The following is a 14,987-nucleotide window of genomic DNA, read 5'->3' as shown; positions in this document are numbered from 1 at the left end:
TTTCACAATAACCATGTAAGCTTGTGAACTTTATCTTTGTTTTGAATTAATGTAAGCTTTAGCAGTCCTGCTTCTTAAAGAAACTGATTATCCTGCTTCTCTGTAGATCAAGACATGTACAAAATGAAACTCTGTATGTGAAACGCACATTTGTTTATTAAAAAGTTTGAACAAAACATTTGAATTATTTACAGACCAACATACCATTTGTCAATGCACATGTAATTTGATATTATTTAAAAAAAATTGTTTTCTATTAAAATTGTTAATATTGAAACACAAGGGTCTTTCAAAGTGATGGAAATATATTTACACAACAACAATGTAACAAACAGGGTTTACAAGTACATATATATTTAAAACGGGACTGTTGCATTTCAAGCAGTGTCTACAATGTGACTTCATGTCATCCCCTGCTTTCTTCACTAGGAGGGTAAGTGTTGCTTATCCCACAAGGGGGAAATGCACAGTAAGGGTCATCACTGCATTAGTCCATACAGCAGTCGCCTCCTAGAGAGACTGAAGAAAACATTCTTAAATCACTGTTCTCTGATCTTTTTCTCTGAAAACAAAACAAAATCTGCATATTTCAGAAATAATTAACGAAATGTTAGGGATGCACAATATTGTTACCACATTGTTATCGGCCAGTACTGAGATAATTTTAATATATTTGATATGTAATTGTACATGCTCATTGCCTTTATTTTTACTCTCAAAGCTATTTTTTTAAAAACACATAACATTGTTAGATGTAATATTTATCAAATTCCAAAATATATATTTTTTTCAAACTGCACATTATAATGTTGTAATCCCTAAATTCACTATATATAGCATTTAAGCATATGTAAATATTTTAACACCAGCCATAACATATAAATATGATTCCGACAGAATTTTAATATAGGTACGTCCTTTTACCAACTGCCAGGGTTATTGTGGAGGGGGAGGGATTTGTGTAAGTTATGTTTGTATTTAAGAGGACTATGTTTGTTCTTTTGTTAAATGTGTTGTAAAATTCAATACAAATATGTTTGCAATATAGGTACGTCCCTAAAAAAATTGTTCATGGACTAACATATAAACTTCATATGAAAGCTCTAAGTAATTCATTGATATTATTTCTTGGATGTGATTGTGCTGGAATTACCTCGGAGAGAGTGGGGCGGTACCCTGATTAAATGGACTCATGGGTGACACAGCTGCTGAAGCAAAGTAAAGAGTGATTTAACGAGTGAACAATTTGGGATATCTATAAGAAAGATAAGGAGGCCATAATGATGCGGAGCAAGTATTTGTAAGACATGAAAATATGGCTACAAACCCTCCACTGGATGGATATCGCTTGGGGCATCTCTCTGCAAAGGAAGTGGAAAAATCAATGTTTTACACCATTAATAAATTATAAATATTTTCAGCAGCCATTACTCCAGTATTCAGTGTCACATGATCCTTCAGAAATCATTACAATATGCTGATGTGGCATTCATGAATCATTTCTTATCAAGGTTGATCATTTAAGTTATTTGAAATATTAAAATTATAAGTGAAATTTAGAATTGTCTTGAATGCCAACTAAATGAAAAAAAAGCAACATAGACATGTCTAAAAAATAAAATAAAAAGGTAATTCAAATATGTGTGTAAACAAATTATACAAATAATTATAAATCACACCGATAATGCTCTTACCCAAGACAAAGCACGTTGGTTTATTTGCATTCTTAATTTAGCCTCCCTGATTCTTCTGAGGTTTCCAGTGCCTCTGAGGAACTGCGGACTGGGGCACTGCAGCAGGACGGCTCTATCCCAGGTGAGTTTGTCTTCAGTAAGCTCTGACATGGCAGAGTTCACACATCTGCTTGTCAGCTGGAGATGCTTAAGTGGGGAACGACTCTCTCGGAAGCGTTTGAATCTCAGTGACTCTTCCACTTCGGGCTGACGCTGCCGTTTCTTGAGCTTGGCCCTCAGAGGTGTCAGTGCGAGAGCAGACATGCTGGAGGAGGAAAAGCTGGGGCTCTGGAACGTCTCCTTCGAGTGTCTCTCGCAGAGGTGACAGTGGGAGGAAGGGCACGGTGATGAAGTCCCACGACAGATGAAGTGGTGATACAGCTTTCTGAACTCGGCATCAATCTGCGGTTCATTGAATGAGTATGCGGACTGCGGGCCAGAAAGAGAGCGTTGGCGTTTAGATGGTGTGAAATGGAGCGGTTTCTCCACCTTAGATAAACTTCGGTCAGCACGGTCGTAAACGTGCTGTCGGGGTGACGACAACGCCACGTGTTTGGCACCATAAGGAGATCTGAGCTCCTCAGTATGGGCTAGATGGTGGACAGGAGATCTTTGCTTGGGACTTGCTGTTGAGTTTAACTGTTTTTCCATGTTCAGCACACTGGGTCTGAAGCTACTTTTCCCACTAGAAGATAAAACACCAATGAGACCACGCTGCGGGGAGGAGACAGGAGAGTGTAGGCGGTCCCTGAAGCAGTCTTTGTCCAATGAGGAGGGCTGGGAGATAATTGACATTCCTCTCTGGTCAATAACTGACAGACCTGCTATGCTTTGTCGTGGAGAAGTAAAGACATATGAGGCTGGAACAGCATGAGATGTTGGTCCAACATCATAGGTTTGGTCCAGATTTGGAGATTGGTCACTAAATGAGGGGGAAGTAGAATATGGGGGTGTGGACAAGTCAATCACACGAGCAGTATTCTGCTCTGGCTTCCTGGTTAAATGCCAATCAGTCCATGGAGACTCATCCGTCACACTGTTCCTCCTGGGTGAGTAAAAACAGGCACTGGCCTCATAGGATGAATTTTTGAGAGGTGAAGACTTTAGTTTGTTCTTGAGCAAGTTTTGTTGAAGTTTGTCGCTGCCCTTGAAACAGTTGCTTATGTTTCTGTGAACTGGACTTTGGTTGGTAAATGAGATATCTGTTGTTTTGTTTAGAGTGGAGTTGTGTCTGTTCCTAAAGGATGAGTTGTGGTGCGTCGGGCCGGCGTGCCGTTGTTTGCGGCGATACTTCTGCACCACGGCCCTCGCCGTGTCGGTCACATGCTGCCGCCGATATGCTTCGCCGATCTGGTTGAGCATGCTGGGATAGACATCCAGGAGGGTACTGCCATGGCTGCTCAGCGTTTTCTCCAGTTCTTCATCCTCCTCCTTAGGCTGAGACAGCTCGTCCCACAGAGAACCTTCTGAAGATGTGTTATTCAGACTCATAGAGAGCTGAAATGATCCACCTCTGTGCCCTAGAAGATAATCATTGAGACATGATTTTGATATCAGATAAGAACTACTCTTACATTCATTTATTGAAGCAATAAACAGTGTAGTTCATACTGTAAATATTTTATAGCACAAAAATACTAACAGAAATGTTTATTTTGTACTAAATTGTAGGGTTAAGCCTATTTGTTTGTGTCTAAGTGTTGTATACTCAATTCTTACACAGGTTTTTGCTGTTCTCCTTTTGACCAAAGCCATTAAGATCATCCTCAGTGACCCATGACACATCCATCTGAAATAAAAAACTTAAAGTTATACTACACTGGTATGTGTTCAGGTTGTACAAGCTCCATAAAATGTAGGGGGTGTAGTAATACATCAATATGGATTGATGCATTGATCAAATTACAAACAATATTATGTATTGAAAGTCATTGTTTATCTCATTGCACAAGCCAATGAGGAGCTGTCATCAGATGATTGATGATGCCATGTGCAAATTGATTTTTTTTTTTCTCCATTATGTATTTTTCTATATTTTATAAGAAAAACTAGTGTATTTTTTTGTGAATGTCCAAATTTGGTTACAGACCACAGTTTGTTCAAGTTATATTTTGGTTGCATTTGTAAAAATGTAACTGGTTGTGTAAAATAGGCACATCATATTGTAATATTATTGATGTATCAACCATAGACATCCAAAATCTATATCCAATCAAATCATAAGTGTATGGTAACATGTTTGAGGAGTAACTTGTAAATATAATATCGTTGGAGGGAATCGATTTGTATTGTGACGAAATGCATAATTTACACCCCTAATAAAACATTTGGCAATAAGAAGCCATTTTTGAGCTTTTATAGAATCTATAATTTTTCAAATTACTACCTGATCATTGTCGTGGTCCTCAAAATCTATAAAATACAACATGATGAAACGATTAAACATGAAAATTGAGGATAAATGGCAATATACTCTAAACAGATTTTTGTTTCTGTTTCTTACCCCTCATGGAATAGTCTGCTTTAACTCGAGTCTGAATAATAGAAAAGAAACGTTACGTTATCCTAATGGAACCATGGTTCAAATCTAGAGAAATCTGGGCTAAATAACATTAAAACTCATATTTACGCTTATAATACGCTTATATTTACAATGTCGACTCTTACTTTTAATTCTTCCAACACACGTTCTCCCTCTGCACTGTCAATGGGCACAGGACCTGTAGATATATTTCACAAACTCAGAAACAAATTTGAAAGTTGAGGTAAAAAGACAACATTTGTGTTTATAACTTTATAATCATCTAGTGAGGAGAAACAACATCAGTTTTTATTTTCGATATTTTACCTCTTACAGTCCCGCAGGTCATTGTTTTCAGACAAACATCTATTCCAGGATCATTTAGACTGGAATACTAGAAAGGACGTAATAAACATGTTCTTTTAAGGAAAACGTTGCTTCATATGAGTCGTTACAGATGTTATGAATAATTTTTTTATAAGACATAAGTTATGCCAATACATGTACTTTATCTTACACATTCGTTTGAATTAACCATTGCCTACCTTCTGAAAAATAGCTTCCATCGTGTATCTGAACTCATCGTCATTTCTCTTCAATTGATCTGCATATAAAGGTTTTGCAGACATGTTGCATCAACTAAATGTATTGCAAACTAAATTTATTTGACCAACATAAACTAGTATTTTGCCCCGCCAGTCGACAGTACTTTCAAATTTCTCGCAGAGTAAAACATTCGAGCAGTGATTGGACGTTATTTCAAGCAACACTAAAACGTCATTTTAAAGCGCGAGTTTGTCAAACGGGCTGTCCGAGTCATCTCCACGAATCGGTTCTTTGGAACAGTTCATTTCATAAAGCAGATACAAACTAGATTTTTTACGCCATAGCGTAATTGCGTCAACATTTTATCCTTTACGTCCCGCTATGACAATTTAAACCCCAAATATACATCTTATGCATTTACATCAAACAATATAAAATTACATGTATTGTCTAAAAATAAGCGGGGTTTTTTGTTAGTTTTTTTTTGTTCAATGAGATGGTCGAGAACCGCTTGGACCGAACGCGAATAGTGAACGATCCGTTCAGACTTACCGGTTCAACGAGCATTCGACTCAAAAGATTCACGAATTGGTTATGGCTGTTTACAAAACAGGAGCCCATATAAACAGACGGGAATATAATGTAGGTCGCAATTTCTCAAATTATAACTTAACATTATTTTCGCTCAGATATGACAGCGAAATTCCTTCATGAGTTGGTGCGCGTGGCGGCGCTTGAACATGGCGATAAAACAGCAGTCGCGTTCGACAGCAGCATCGCAGCGCGCGTCTCTTTGACGTATGATGAAGTTATGTCCCTCGCAAATGATTTAACTGGACACTTGCGCGTCTCTGTCCAGAAACATGATGGTATCATAGGGTTATTCTGCCATGCTGATGTCCTCCTTCCTGTCTGGATTATTGGGTACGATTTATTGTAGTTACAGACAGTGTGTGGTCATTCTAGTAGCTAATTATATACTAAACAAATGTTTTATAGTTCAATGCACATAATTCAAATGTACCCGTCTCTGAACAGTATTCTGCAGTTTCCTGCTGCATATGTACCTCTTGATCCTGCATCACCACCTCTGTGCACCGTGAGAATGATGAACAAGTGCAGACTGAACTTCTGCTTGATACAAAATGAACTGCTTAATGTGGGTTTATTATATTAGTTATATTATTAATAATGATATATTTTTTATATATTAATGGCAAGTTTCTTAACCAACAGCAATTCCAGAGTGCATTTTCCAGCCTGCTTTCCCTGGAAATATGGGCAACATTGTCCTCACATAGGCTCACTTTAATAAAAATACAAAGTGAGCAGGACGCAAACATTCATACCAAATACATCCAGCAGAGAGAGCCTTTGGCTTATGTTTTGCACACATCCGGAACGACAGGGCTTCCAAAAATAGTGAAGGTCCCACACAGGTGTATAATGCCTAATATTATACATCTACGGTAAGAACACATTGGACTTTTGTTTAAAATCTGCCTTCATTATATAGTAGATTTTTACCTGAATGTGGTCAGTGTGGTTTTAATAAGTTCACTTGTTTACCTGTCAGCTTGTTTACCAGTAAATGTACTTTAGAGAATATAATTGATATTGATATAAAGTTTTGAACTGTAGGTGTTTGAAACCAACATGCAAAACCAGTGCTAGAGAAAACACGCATTTGTGTAATTGGACTTTTGACTAAAAACCTTATAGTTACTGAGATATAGCTTTTGTTACAACTAGCCCAAGTGTTCATATAAAGGTTGTGAGATAATGGATGGTTTATATACTTTCTCAATAGATCGGTCTTTAAGATGACTGCAGAAGATGTTGTGTTCCTGTCCTCCCCGTTAACCTTTGACCCCTCTGTGGTGGAGATGTTTTTGGCCCTGTCTACCGGGGCATGTCTCTTAATTGTCCCCTCCGCTGTTAAAAAGATGCCACGCAGACTTGCTCATGTGCTGTTTAAACGAAACTCAACAACAGTCTTACAGGCAAGTGACTTTATTCCTCACTGAACTATCAGTCACGAGTTTCTGTTTTTGACAGCCTTTAATTAGAGATTTTAATAATCAAATCACTTCATCTCTCCGTTTATCTTCATGAATGTGCATATGAAATATGCATATGTGCTGAAATAGACATTGGTAGTGGAAGTAGTCAGCTGAAATTTGTACATTATGCAGATTATAGAGATAATGAGTGTGTTCTTTTGACATTTGCTCATTTATTTTCATGCCTCAATAATTTGTTTTCAGTATTTTTTTTAACATGTTTTGCATCCCTCAGAATAATTGTAATTTACACTCCAGTGCTTAAAGGGTCTCAGTTGTTTTTTACTCATGAAATAGTTTTTATACTCAAAATGTTATTTCAAGTCACCATGAAATCAAATTTGACAATTCATATTTTTATGTAATGATTTATCCATGCACGTCTTTTTAAAAAAATTTTTATTCATGTGCCCTCCTAAACTTTCGTAAACAAAGTAACTTCCCTTCATTTCTGATGAAGTGTTTTTAATGGCATGAGGGCGGGACAACCTGTCACTCACATGACATCACAGCAATAGCGAACCACAACAATCCAATCAATTCCCGTTTCCCGCCCTACATTTTTTCTTGCTCTAGAAGCCGTGCCACTTGAATAAACATGAAATGATAGAAAAGATGATTGCAACTTTCGTTACATGCTGACTTTAAGTGTTTAAAATAATGTAGGCTACATTGACAAGTGACTAAGACTTTAGTTATATCAGTACCCTAATTAAAGTAAGTTAGTTTTGTTTACATGTAGTGGGTCTCCTCATGGGGGTGGCCATGTTGAAATCACATGACTTCCAATACTACTCACTTTTTTTAGGTAACCCCTTTGTTTGTTATTGGACAATTTAAGTAGTAGAGTAAATTAATCATGACTGACTAATGAATAACTTTTATTTATTTTTTGATACTAGCATTGGAAACCAAAAACGTTTATGCCATACTGCCTCCACACCACTAGGTGTCATTATAAGTCCAAGTTGACATACACAACAATGTTCAATACTAAAGTAATATAATTGATTTTAATAATTTTTCAGGCTACTCCCACTCTTGTGAGGCGCTTTGGAAGGCGTGTCCTTCAGGAGGAGGTGCTTAGTGCAAATTCATCTCTGAGGTTATTGGCTTTTGGAGGAGAGCCATTTCCATCTCTAAATCTTCTCAAAAGCTGGAGGCAGGCAGGCAATGGCACACACATCTGTAATCTTTACGGCACTACAGAAGTTTCTTGCTGGGCAAGTTGGTACAAAGTCCCAGACGAACACCTGTGCTTGGAGAACACGTGAGTGCCACAAAGCCTTCAGCCATTCATTGATAATGCTAAACTGGAGCTAGCAATGCATGTTCAGTAATTTACCATTATGTCTTCAGTTTGTTTGCAAAATTCGTCATTTGCATTTTGCGGTGTCTACACTGAATATTGCATCAACACTGTTAATTAAATAATTGAGGAAGTCTGATTATAAAAACTATAGCGGTCTTTTAAAACTGTTTTTTGTGATAATTATGTATAGTAAAACTGGGTTATTATCAACTATTAAAAACAATTTTGTTCATTGAAATAAAGCTGAAGTGTATACTGTATATATTAGATGGAAAACTTAAACTAAACAAGGATTAAAAATGTTGCCTTGCCTTGAAGCTTTGAAAACTTAAAATTAATAATAAATAAAATTAACACTGAAATAAGACAAATTAAACCTAAATAGTAACATTTAAAAAAAGAAAAATAATAAAAATGACAAAAGCACATAATAAAATTACTAAAAAGTAAACTAATTTAAAATAATTAAAACTGAAAATATAATTTAAAATATTAATAAAAACTATTATAGTATATAAATAATACAAAAAAAAAATGACACTGTAGTAAATATACATCAGCCACAAAACAGTAATATTGACAGTCCATAGAGAATGTTTTCAAATTCAACTGCTTTATCTTGAAGTGATGCAAATAATAAATATTATTAGTATTAAACAATTTCTTGTGATGCATTGTCTGTTTACATATCATGTTTTATTTGACAGAACTGATCTATCTGTGCCTCTTGGAGAACCGATGTTGGATACCGTAATGGAGGTCAGAGATGCAACAGGACGTCTCGTCACTGAAGGAGAAGGACATTTATTCATTGGTATGATGCAATTATTTAAAACCTGAGTCACTAGAATAATGAAGGCCTTGAAATGCTCTTTACAATAATGTAAAGTTGATTAACATGCTTTCAGAAACATTCTTTCTACTGTTCAGATCTTTTGTTTTTTTGAATGTTTTTGAAAGAAGTTTATTTTGCTCATCAAGGCTGAATTATTTATTTTTTAAATACAAGTAAAAACTACGGAAGCGTATTGCATTCACTTGAGGAAAAATAATCTACTCTGTTTTTCTGAATTAACAAGTTAATTATCTCAGAATTACGAGATCATTTTTCATGAATAAAAAGTTTTTGCTCTGTTTTTCTGAATTAATGACTTAATTATCTCAGAATTACGAGATAATTTTTCATGAATAAAAAGTTTTTGCTCTGTTTTTCTGAATGAATGACTTAATTATCTCAGAATTACGAGATAATTAAGTCATTAATTCAGAAAAACAGAGCAAATATTTTGTATGAAAAATTATCTCATAATTTTGAGATAATTAAGTCATTAATTCAGAAAAACAGAGCAAAAACTTTTTATTCATGAAAAATTATCTTGTAATTCTGAGATAATTAAGTCATTAATTCAGAAAAACAGAGCAAAAACTTTATTGCATGAAAAATTATCTCGTAATTCTGAGATAATTAACTCGTTAATTCAGAAAAACTGAGCAAAAACTTTTTTTCATGAAAAATTATCTCGTAATTCTGAGATAATTAACTCGTTAATTCAGAAAAACAGAGTAGATTATTTTTCCTCAAGTGAATGCAATACGCTTCCGTAAAAAACAGTAATACTGTGAAATAATATTATTTTTCCTGTTTTAATATATTTTAAAATGTAATTTATTCATGTGAAAAGCTGCAAAAGCTGAATTTTCTAAGTTTTCAGTGTCACATGATCCTTCAGAAATCCTTCTAATGTTGATTTGGTGCTTATTACTATCAATGTTGAAGTCAGTCATGCTGTTTATTTATTTATTTATTTTTGTTAACTGTGATACATTTTTTTCAGGATTCTTTGGTGAGTAGGACATTCAAAAGAACATTTATTTGCAATAGATTTACAATTATATTTATTGTCAGTCTAATCAATGTAATTTATCCTTGCTCTATAAAACTATTCATTTCTTTCAAAAAGAAAATCTTACTGACCCCAAATGGTAGTGTACATTCTTTCACATTCATATTAGTTGTTTTTTGTATTTGTAAAGTGAAATTTGGTTTCTTTTATTTAGGTGGTCAGGAGAGGGTGTGTCTTCTTGACGATGATGAAACTGTTGTCAAGGGAACAATGCGTGCTACTGGTGACTGGGTGCTGGTGCGCGATTCCCATCTGTATTTCCAGGGCAGGAAGGATCGGCTCGTCAAACGGTTTGGTCAGCGGGTACACCTAGATGCCTTGCAGCGGGTAGGCTCTATGTGACCCATGTGTCATGTTACGACTTTAACATCTCTAATAAAATCGGAGAGGATTGAAAGGTACATATAACATTTTATATCATGAATTTATTTATTTCTGTCCTCAGGTCATTGAAAATTTGCCTCAGGTAGAGGCGTGTGCAGTGAGCCTGAGTGAGGGTGACAGACTGGTGGCATTTATAGTGCTCGCATCGGGTCATCCAGGAGCCATTTCATCCTCCTCCTCGGAAATTCACCATGAAGAAACTTTCCAACATTCTACACAATCCTCTGAAGACCTCACTGCTGTAGAAGTATCTAGAAATGCCACCTCCCTCTCGCTGAGAGTTATTGAAGGAGAGATTCGCCATAGGTTATCACAGCTTTTGTCCGGTCACAGCATTCCTGACTTGATATTATTCATCCCTGCTCTTCCACTCACCTCTCATGGCAAGTGAGCACTATCCTCTAAGGCAGGGTTTCCCAGACTTTTATATCAGCTGTGCCCCCTGGCGCAATAACGCGCGGGCTTCCATGGGCCTACACTAGGGGCTGCTGGCTGCACGAAAATAATATATATTTTTAATAATTATTTTTATAAATGGGAGATTACAACAGTGACAACTGCATTTTATTACCGAACTCACACCCGTACATTTTCAGGAATCACAACCGCATTTTTGGCGAAATCCTGCTGTGTCGTCGCCATCTTTGATATTACTTAGTCACTGTCACTATAGTTGCAGTTGATAGATCCCATTGCTCTTTCATACAGACAGTATTCGAGAAGTTAAGCGGTGGTGTGAATGGATCACTCAAATTCTCAAATCATTCTCAAAACTGGCCTTGGTTAAAAAAAAAACTGTCTATCGAGAGTGGCATTCACAAAAAAATGTAATTGGACTTTTCAGCAAGAAAAACAAGGAAGAAAAGTTATGCCAGTCGAATTTATTCATAGTAGAGCACAAATTGAAATGTCTATATTAACTAATGGCCTTGTGACATTTTTATTCAGGGTAGGGGGGTCTACTGTAATCATCTAGCCCAGGGGCCTCTGGTTATCTAAAGGCGCCCCTGCCCCCATGACCTAAATTATGTACTTGAAGTACCCCCTGATAAATTGATGTTATTAACCAATCCAAAATAGAATTTATTAAATTAAATGCTATTAAAAGCTAAAAAGCTATTAAAAGCTTAAACTTCACAATCACTTTAGCATATCTATTTAATCAGACGTGTACAAGTGTATTCATTGTGGTCATTGTTTTTGTTGTAGGTAAAATAGCTATTGACGAGTTGATGAGAATGTGTGACACTCAAAGACAAGACATAAATAAACAAACTGTATGGAAAGACATTGAATCTGTGAGACTGAAGTTACAGACCCTGTGGAAGGTATAAATAGCATTTACTCCTCTATTTATTTTGCACAAAAAGTACTAGTTTTGACACATGGAGGTATTTCTTAAATATTGCAACATCTTTCCCATTGCCTGCTGAGTGAATCCGCTATTGTGTTTTTGTCCGTGTGTATTAGGAGTGTCTTGGCCTGCCGAATGACGTGGTGGTTGAGGAAGATGCACACTTCATGTTAAGTGGAGGAGACTCCCTTCAGGCCCTGCGTCTCTGTGATGAGATCACTGTTGCCATGGGGACAACCTCTGTGGGCCTGCTGGAGGTCATATTAGATGGCTCTTTCTCAGACGTGCTTAGCCACGTCATGACAGAAACACATAATGCAATCCAACCATCAAAGAAAAGAATGCTAGATTATTCAGACTCTGTAGTTTCAGCTAAAAGACAACCAAAGAAAATGGCCACAGTGAATGCTACGAATAGCGCAATGGGTTCTGTAGTTCCCTCAGTGAGGAGGACTAGGGGATTTGTAGTTGTGAGACGAGCTGGTGAGGTTATCGATTGGGGTCGTTTTCAGAAAATGCGAGAGGGAAACTTCTCAGATGCACCAGAGACGAACGAAAGCTTTACTTCTGAAGACAATCACTTGGGGTTTTTATCTAATTCGTCACATGAAAGTTATAAGACATGTCAGAAACATTCTGCTATTAAAAAGGTCACAGAGCACCATGAAGTTACTGAGACGTTACCCGTCACTGAGAGCGCAGTTATAGGTGAGGGTTCTAGAAAAGACTCTTTAGACGTCCTGCCGCTTGGCCTGCGAGTCCTCTGGAGCTCAGACACAGGCAGATGTGTGGATGCCTCTCCAGTGCTGCTGCTGGGTCCTGATAAGACCACTGTGTTCATTGGCTCTCACTCGCACCGACTGCAGGCTCTTGACCTGTTCAACGGAGAGGTCATTTGGGAGCGTGTCCTTGGAGATCGGTTCGAGTCTTCTGCTGCCATCTCAAAATGTGGAAGCCTTGTAGCAGTAGGTTTGTACTTGATCTTAAAGAAATGTTCAATTGAATTAAAAGTAGAGCTTTGAGATTTCAGGGCTAAATTTATTAATCAGTTTATTTGTCATCCCCATTTTTAACTTGTGTTTAACCCTTTTTCACAGGCTGCTATGACAGACGAGTGTATTTCCTGGATGTTTCCTGTGGGGACACAGTGTGGACATTTGAGACGGGGGATGTGGTGAAAAGTTCCCCTACTGTAGACCCTAAAACTGGGCTGATTTTCGCAGGGTCCCATGATGGCTATATTTATGCATTAGACCCACTGGTAATTTACAGGAGAAATAATACTTTGCTTATTTGTATTTCTGTAGTGCTGAACAGTGTTACGTTAGTATTATTTATATTTATTTATATTATATTACTATATGTATTTTTAGTTAAATGTATACTATTACTATTAAAGTATTTCTTTTTATATTTTATATTTACTATTATATTTATTTAATATTTTTATTTAGTTTTTATTTTTATATTTTAGTTTGAGTTTTAGTATTTTTGTAATGTGCTTTTGTCTTTTTTTTTTTGTTTAGCAACTTAATTTATTTTAGTTAGTCTAATTAAATTTTTTTTGTTAGGTTAAGTTTTTCATCTAATATTTATATTTCATGTTAGTTCAACTTTATTTCAATTACCAAAAATGATTTTTAATAGTTTTAGCTTTAGTTAATAACAACACTGGGGCTAAAACTAAATGTATATTATATTAGCTGTACTTTGTTTTTTGTAAATGTGTTCTTGCAGATTCTGTATGTCCCCTTGATATTTCACACACTTGTCTCTATTTCTCCCAGGCTAAGACTTGTAAATGGCAGTACTATTGTGGTGGCGGTGCGGTGTTTTCGTCCCCTTGTGTCCACTTGTCTCCTAGACAGTTATACTGTAGTACTCTGGGTGGGAATCTCCACTGTCTTAATCCAGTAAGTAAATGTTCCTTCTTCACTGGAGTACATGCACAAAAACCCATACCAGTATTGAAGTTTGAAAGCCAACTTCTCTGATACAAAATCTTGGGAATGAAGTAGGGGTCAGAGGTCATGTTTGAAAGCTAACATCTGTCTTGTAATTCTCCATTTATTGTCTGTCCAGGACAGTGGAAAAGTCTTGTGGACGTATTCCGGCACTGTCCCGTTTTTCTCATCTCCTCGCTGCTCTGATTCCTCTGTCTTCATCGGTTCAGTAAATGGCCATATTATTGGAATAAGCCATTCTGGAGATATGGTGAGAGGAAAATGGAAAAGTTGCCCTAAGAAAGGAAAAACTGAATATATGACTTTAACCACGATTTTAAATCTTATTTTTCAAATTATGGTCATTACCACTAGAGCAGTGAACACTAAACAACAACAGTGCTCATTTATTCTAATGTGCATATTGCACTCGTTTTTCAAACCTCAGTAATGTTTGTAGTAATATTTTTTTACTCCACAGATTTCATTCAGTAGGCTTTAATTGCAGTGTAGAGAAGATTATGAGAATGTCTACACTGATTTTGAGTTATTTGACTGTATTCTGTCCACCAGTTTGATTTTGTTCCATTATTTTGCAGTTATGGGACTTCTCCACTAAAGGACCAATCTTCTCATCGCCATGCATTTCTTCCTTGACATTTTTGACTAATCAGACGATTTCTACAACACCCAGCAGGAGCACATCACCATCACCCAATCACACAGTCACATGTGGGTCACATGACGGTCATGTATACTGTTTAAATGGCAATGATGGATCATTATTGTGGCAGTTCCAGACCACAGGCAAGGTGTTCTCTACTCCATTTGTATTTGACGGCGCTCCGTGGGGTTTGAGAACACTAGCGGCCGTGTGCTCCACTGATGGAAAGGTGTGGGTTTTAGATGGAGAAACCGGCACATTGAAGGCAACCTTGTCTTTGCCAGGGGAGCTTTTCTCCTCTCCTGTCGTATGGGGGCATAACTTGGTTGTTGGATGTCGTAATGATTATGTTTATTGTCTTGAACTGACCAAAAGGTGATTAATCATAATAATCCATAATCATAATAATCCAAAAAAAATTTGGGGTGACTCCCAAAAGTGCTTATTAGAAAAAATGATATGGATATAATCTGTATGCATGCATTGTGTACATATATATCCTGAAAAATACATAAATGTTTTTGGCATTAATGTTCATGTTTGTTTTTGTGCAAAAACAGGAA

General features: G+C 36.6%; 2 protein-coding genes across 3 annotated transcripts; one reads left to right on the top strand and one right to left on the bottom strand.

The window, feature by feature from the left end:
* Positions 1 to 132: 132 nt before the first annotated feature.
* Positions 133 to 5,355, bottom strand: LOC311068138 (uncharacterized protein). 2 transcript variants are annotated; one of them, XM_084090403.1, is made up of 10 exons: positions 4,800 to 5,355; positions 4,582 to 4,648; positions 4,401 to 4,453; positions 4,237 to 4,267; positions 4,120 to 4,145; positions 3,453 to 3,522; positions 1,695 to 3,253; positions 1,328 to 1,361; positions 1,154 to 1,205; positions 133 to 519 (listed from the first exon to the last, which is right to left on the bottom strand). In XM_084090403.1, the coding sequence occupies exons 1-10, from the start codon at positions 4,881 to 4,883 to the stop codon at positions 480 to 482; spliced, it is 2,016 nt and encodes a 671-aa protein (XP_083946529.1). In that variant the 5' UTR covers positions 4,884 to 5,355; the 3' UTR covers positions 133 to 479. The 2 variants fall into 2 exon arrangements, with proteins under 2 accessions (XP_083946529.1, XP_083946530.1); XM_084090404.1 differs by lacking the exons at positions 4,120 to 4,145; positions 4,237 to 4,267 and having other exon boundaries at positions 337 to 519; positions 4,800 to 4,968.
* Positions 5,356 to 5,491: 136 nt separating this feature from the next.
* aasdh (aminoadipate-semialdehyde dehydrogenase) lies at positions 5,492 to 14,955 on the top strand (the record flags this gene model as incomplete). Its single annotated transcript, XM_084090400.1, has 14 exons — positions 5,492 to 5,724; positions 5,839 to 5,959; positions 6,037 to 6,269; positions 6,611 to 6,803; positions 7,892 to 8,133; positions 8,883 to 8,989; positions 10,234 to 10,406; positions 10,525 to 10,846; positions 11,673 to 11,791; positions 11,934 to 12,786; positions 12,915 to 13,078; positions 13,605 to 13,730; positions 13,900 to 14,031; positions 14,360 to 14,955. The coding sequence occupies 14 exons, from the start codon at positions 5,492 to 5,494 to the stop codon at positions 14,801 to 14,803; spliced, it is 3,462 nt and encodes a 1,153-aa protein (XP_083946526.1). The 3' UTR covers positions 14,804 to 14,955.
* Between the last annotated feature and the right edge of the window lie 32 nt (positions 14,956 to 14,987).

This window comes from Abramis brama, assembly GCF_963993115.1.
Source record: "Abramis brama genome assembly, chromosome: 18".
NCBI lineage: Eukaryota > Metazoa > Chordata > Actinopteri > Cypriniformes > Leuciscidae > Abramis > Abramis brama.
This window is presented reverse-complemented; position numbering and strand designations above follow the sequence as displayed.

Coding starts and splice junctions, on each gene's coding strand:
- LOC311068138 (XM_084090403.1), bottom strand. CDS start 4,883: ATGTCTGCAAAACCTTTATATGCAGATCAATTGAAGAGAAATGACGAT. Junction 3,523..4,119: donor AGGACCACGACAATGATCAG/GTAGTAATTTGA, acceptor TTTTTATTTCAG/ATGGATGTGTCATGGGTCAC. Junction 1,362..1,694: donor ACCAACGTGCTTTGTCTTGG/GTAAGAGCATTA, acceptor CTTCCTTTGCAG/AGAGATGCCCCAAGCGATAT.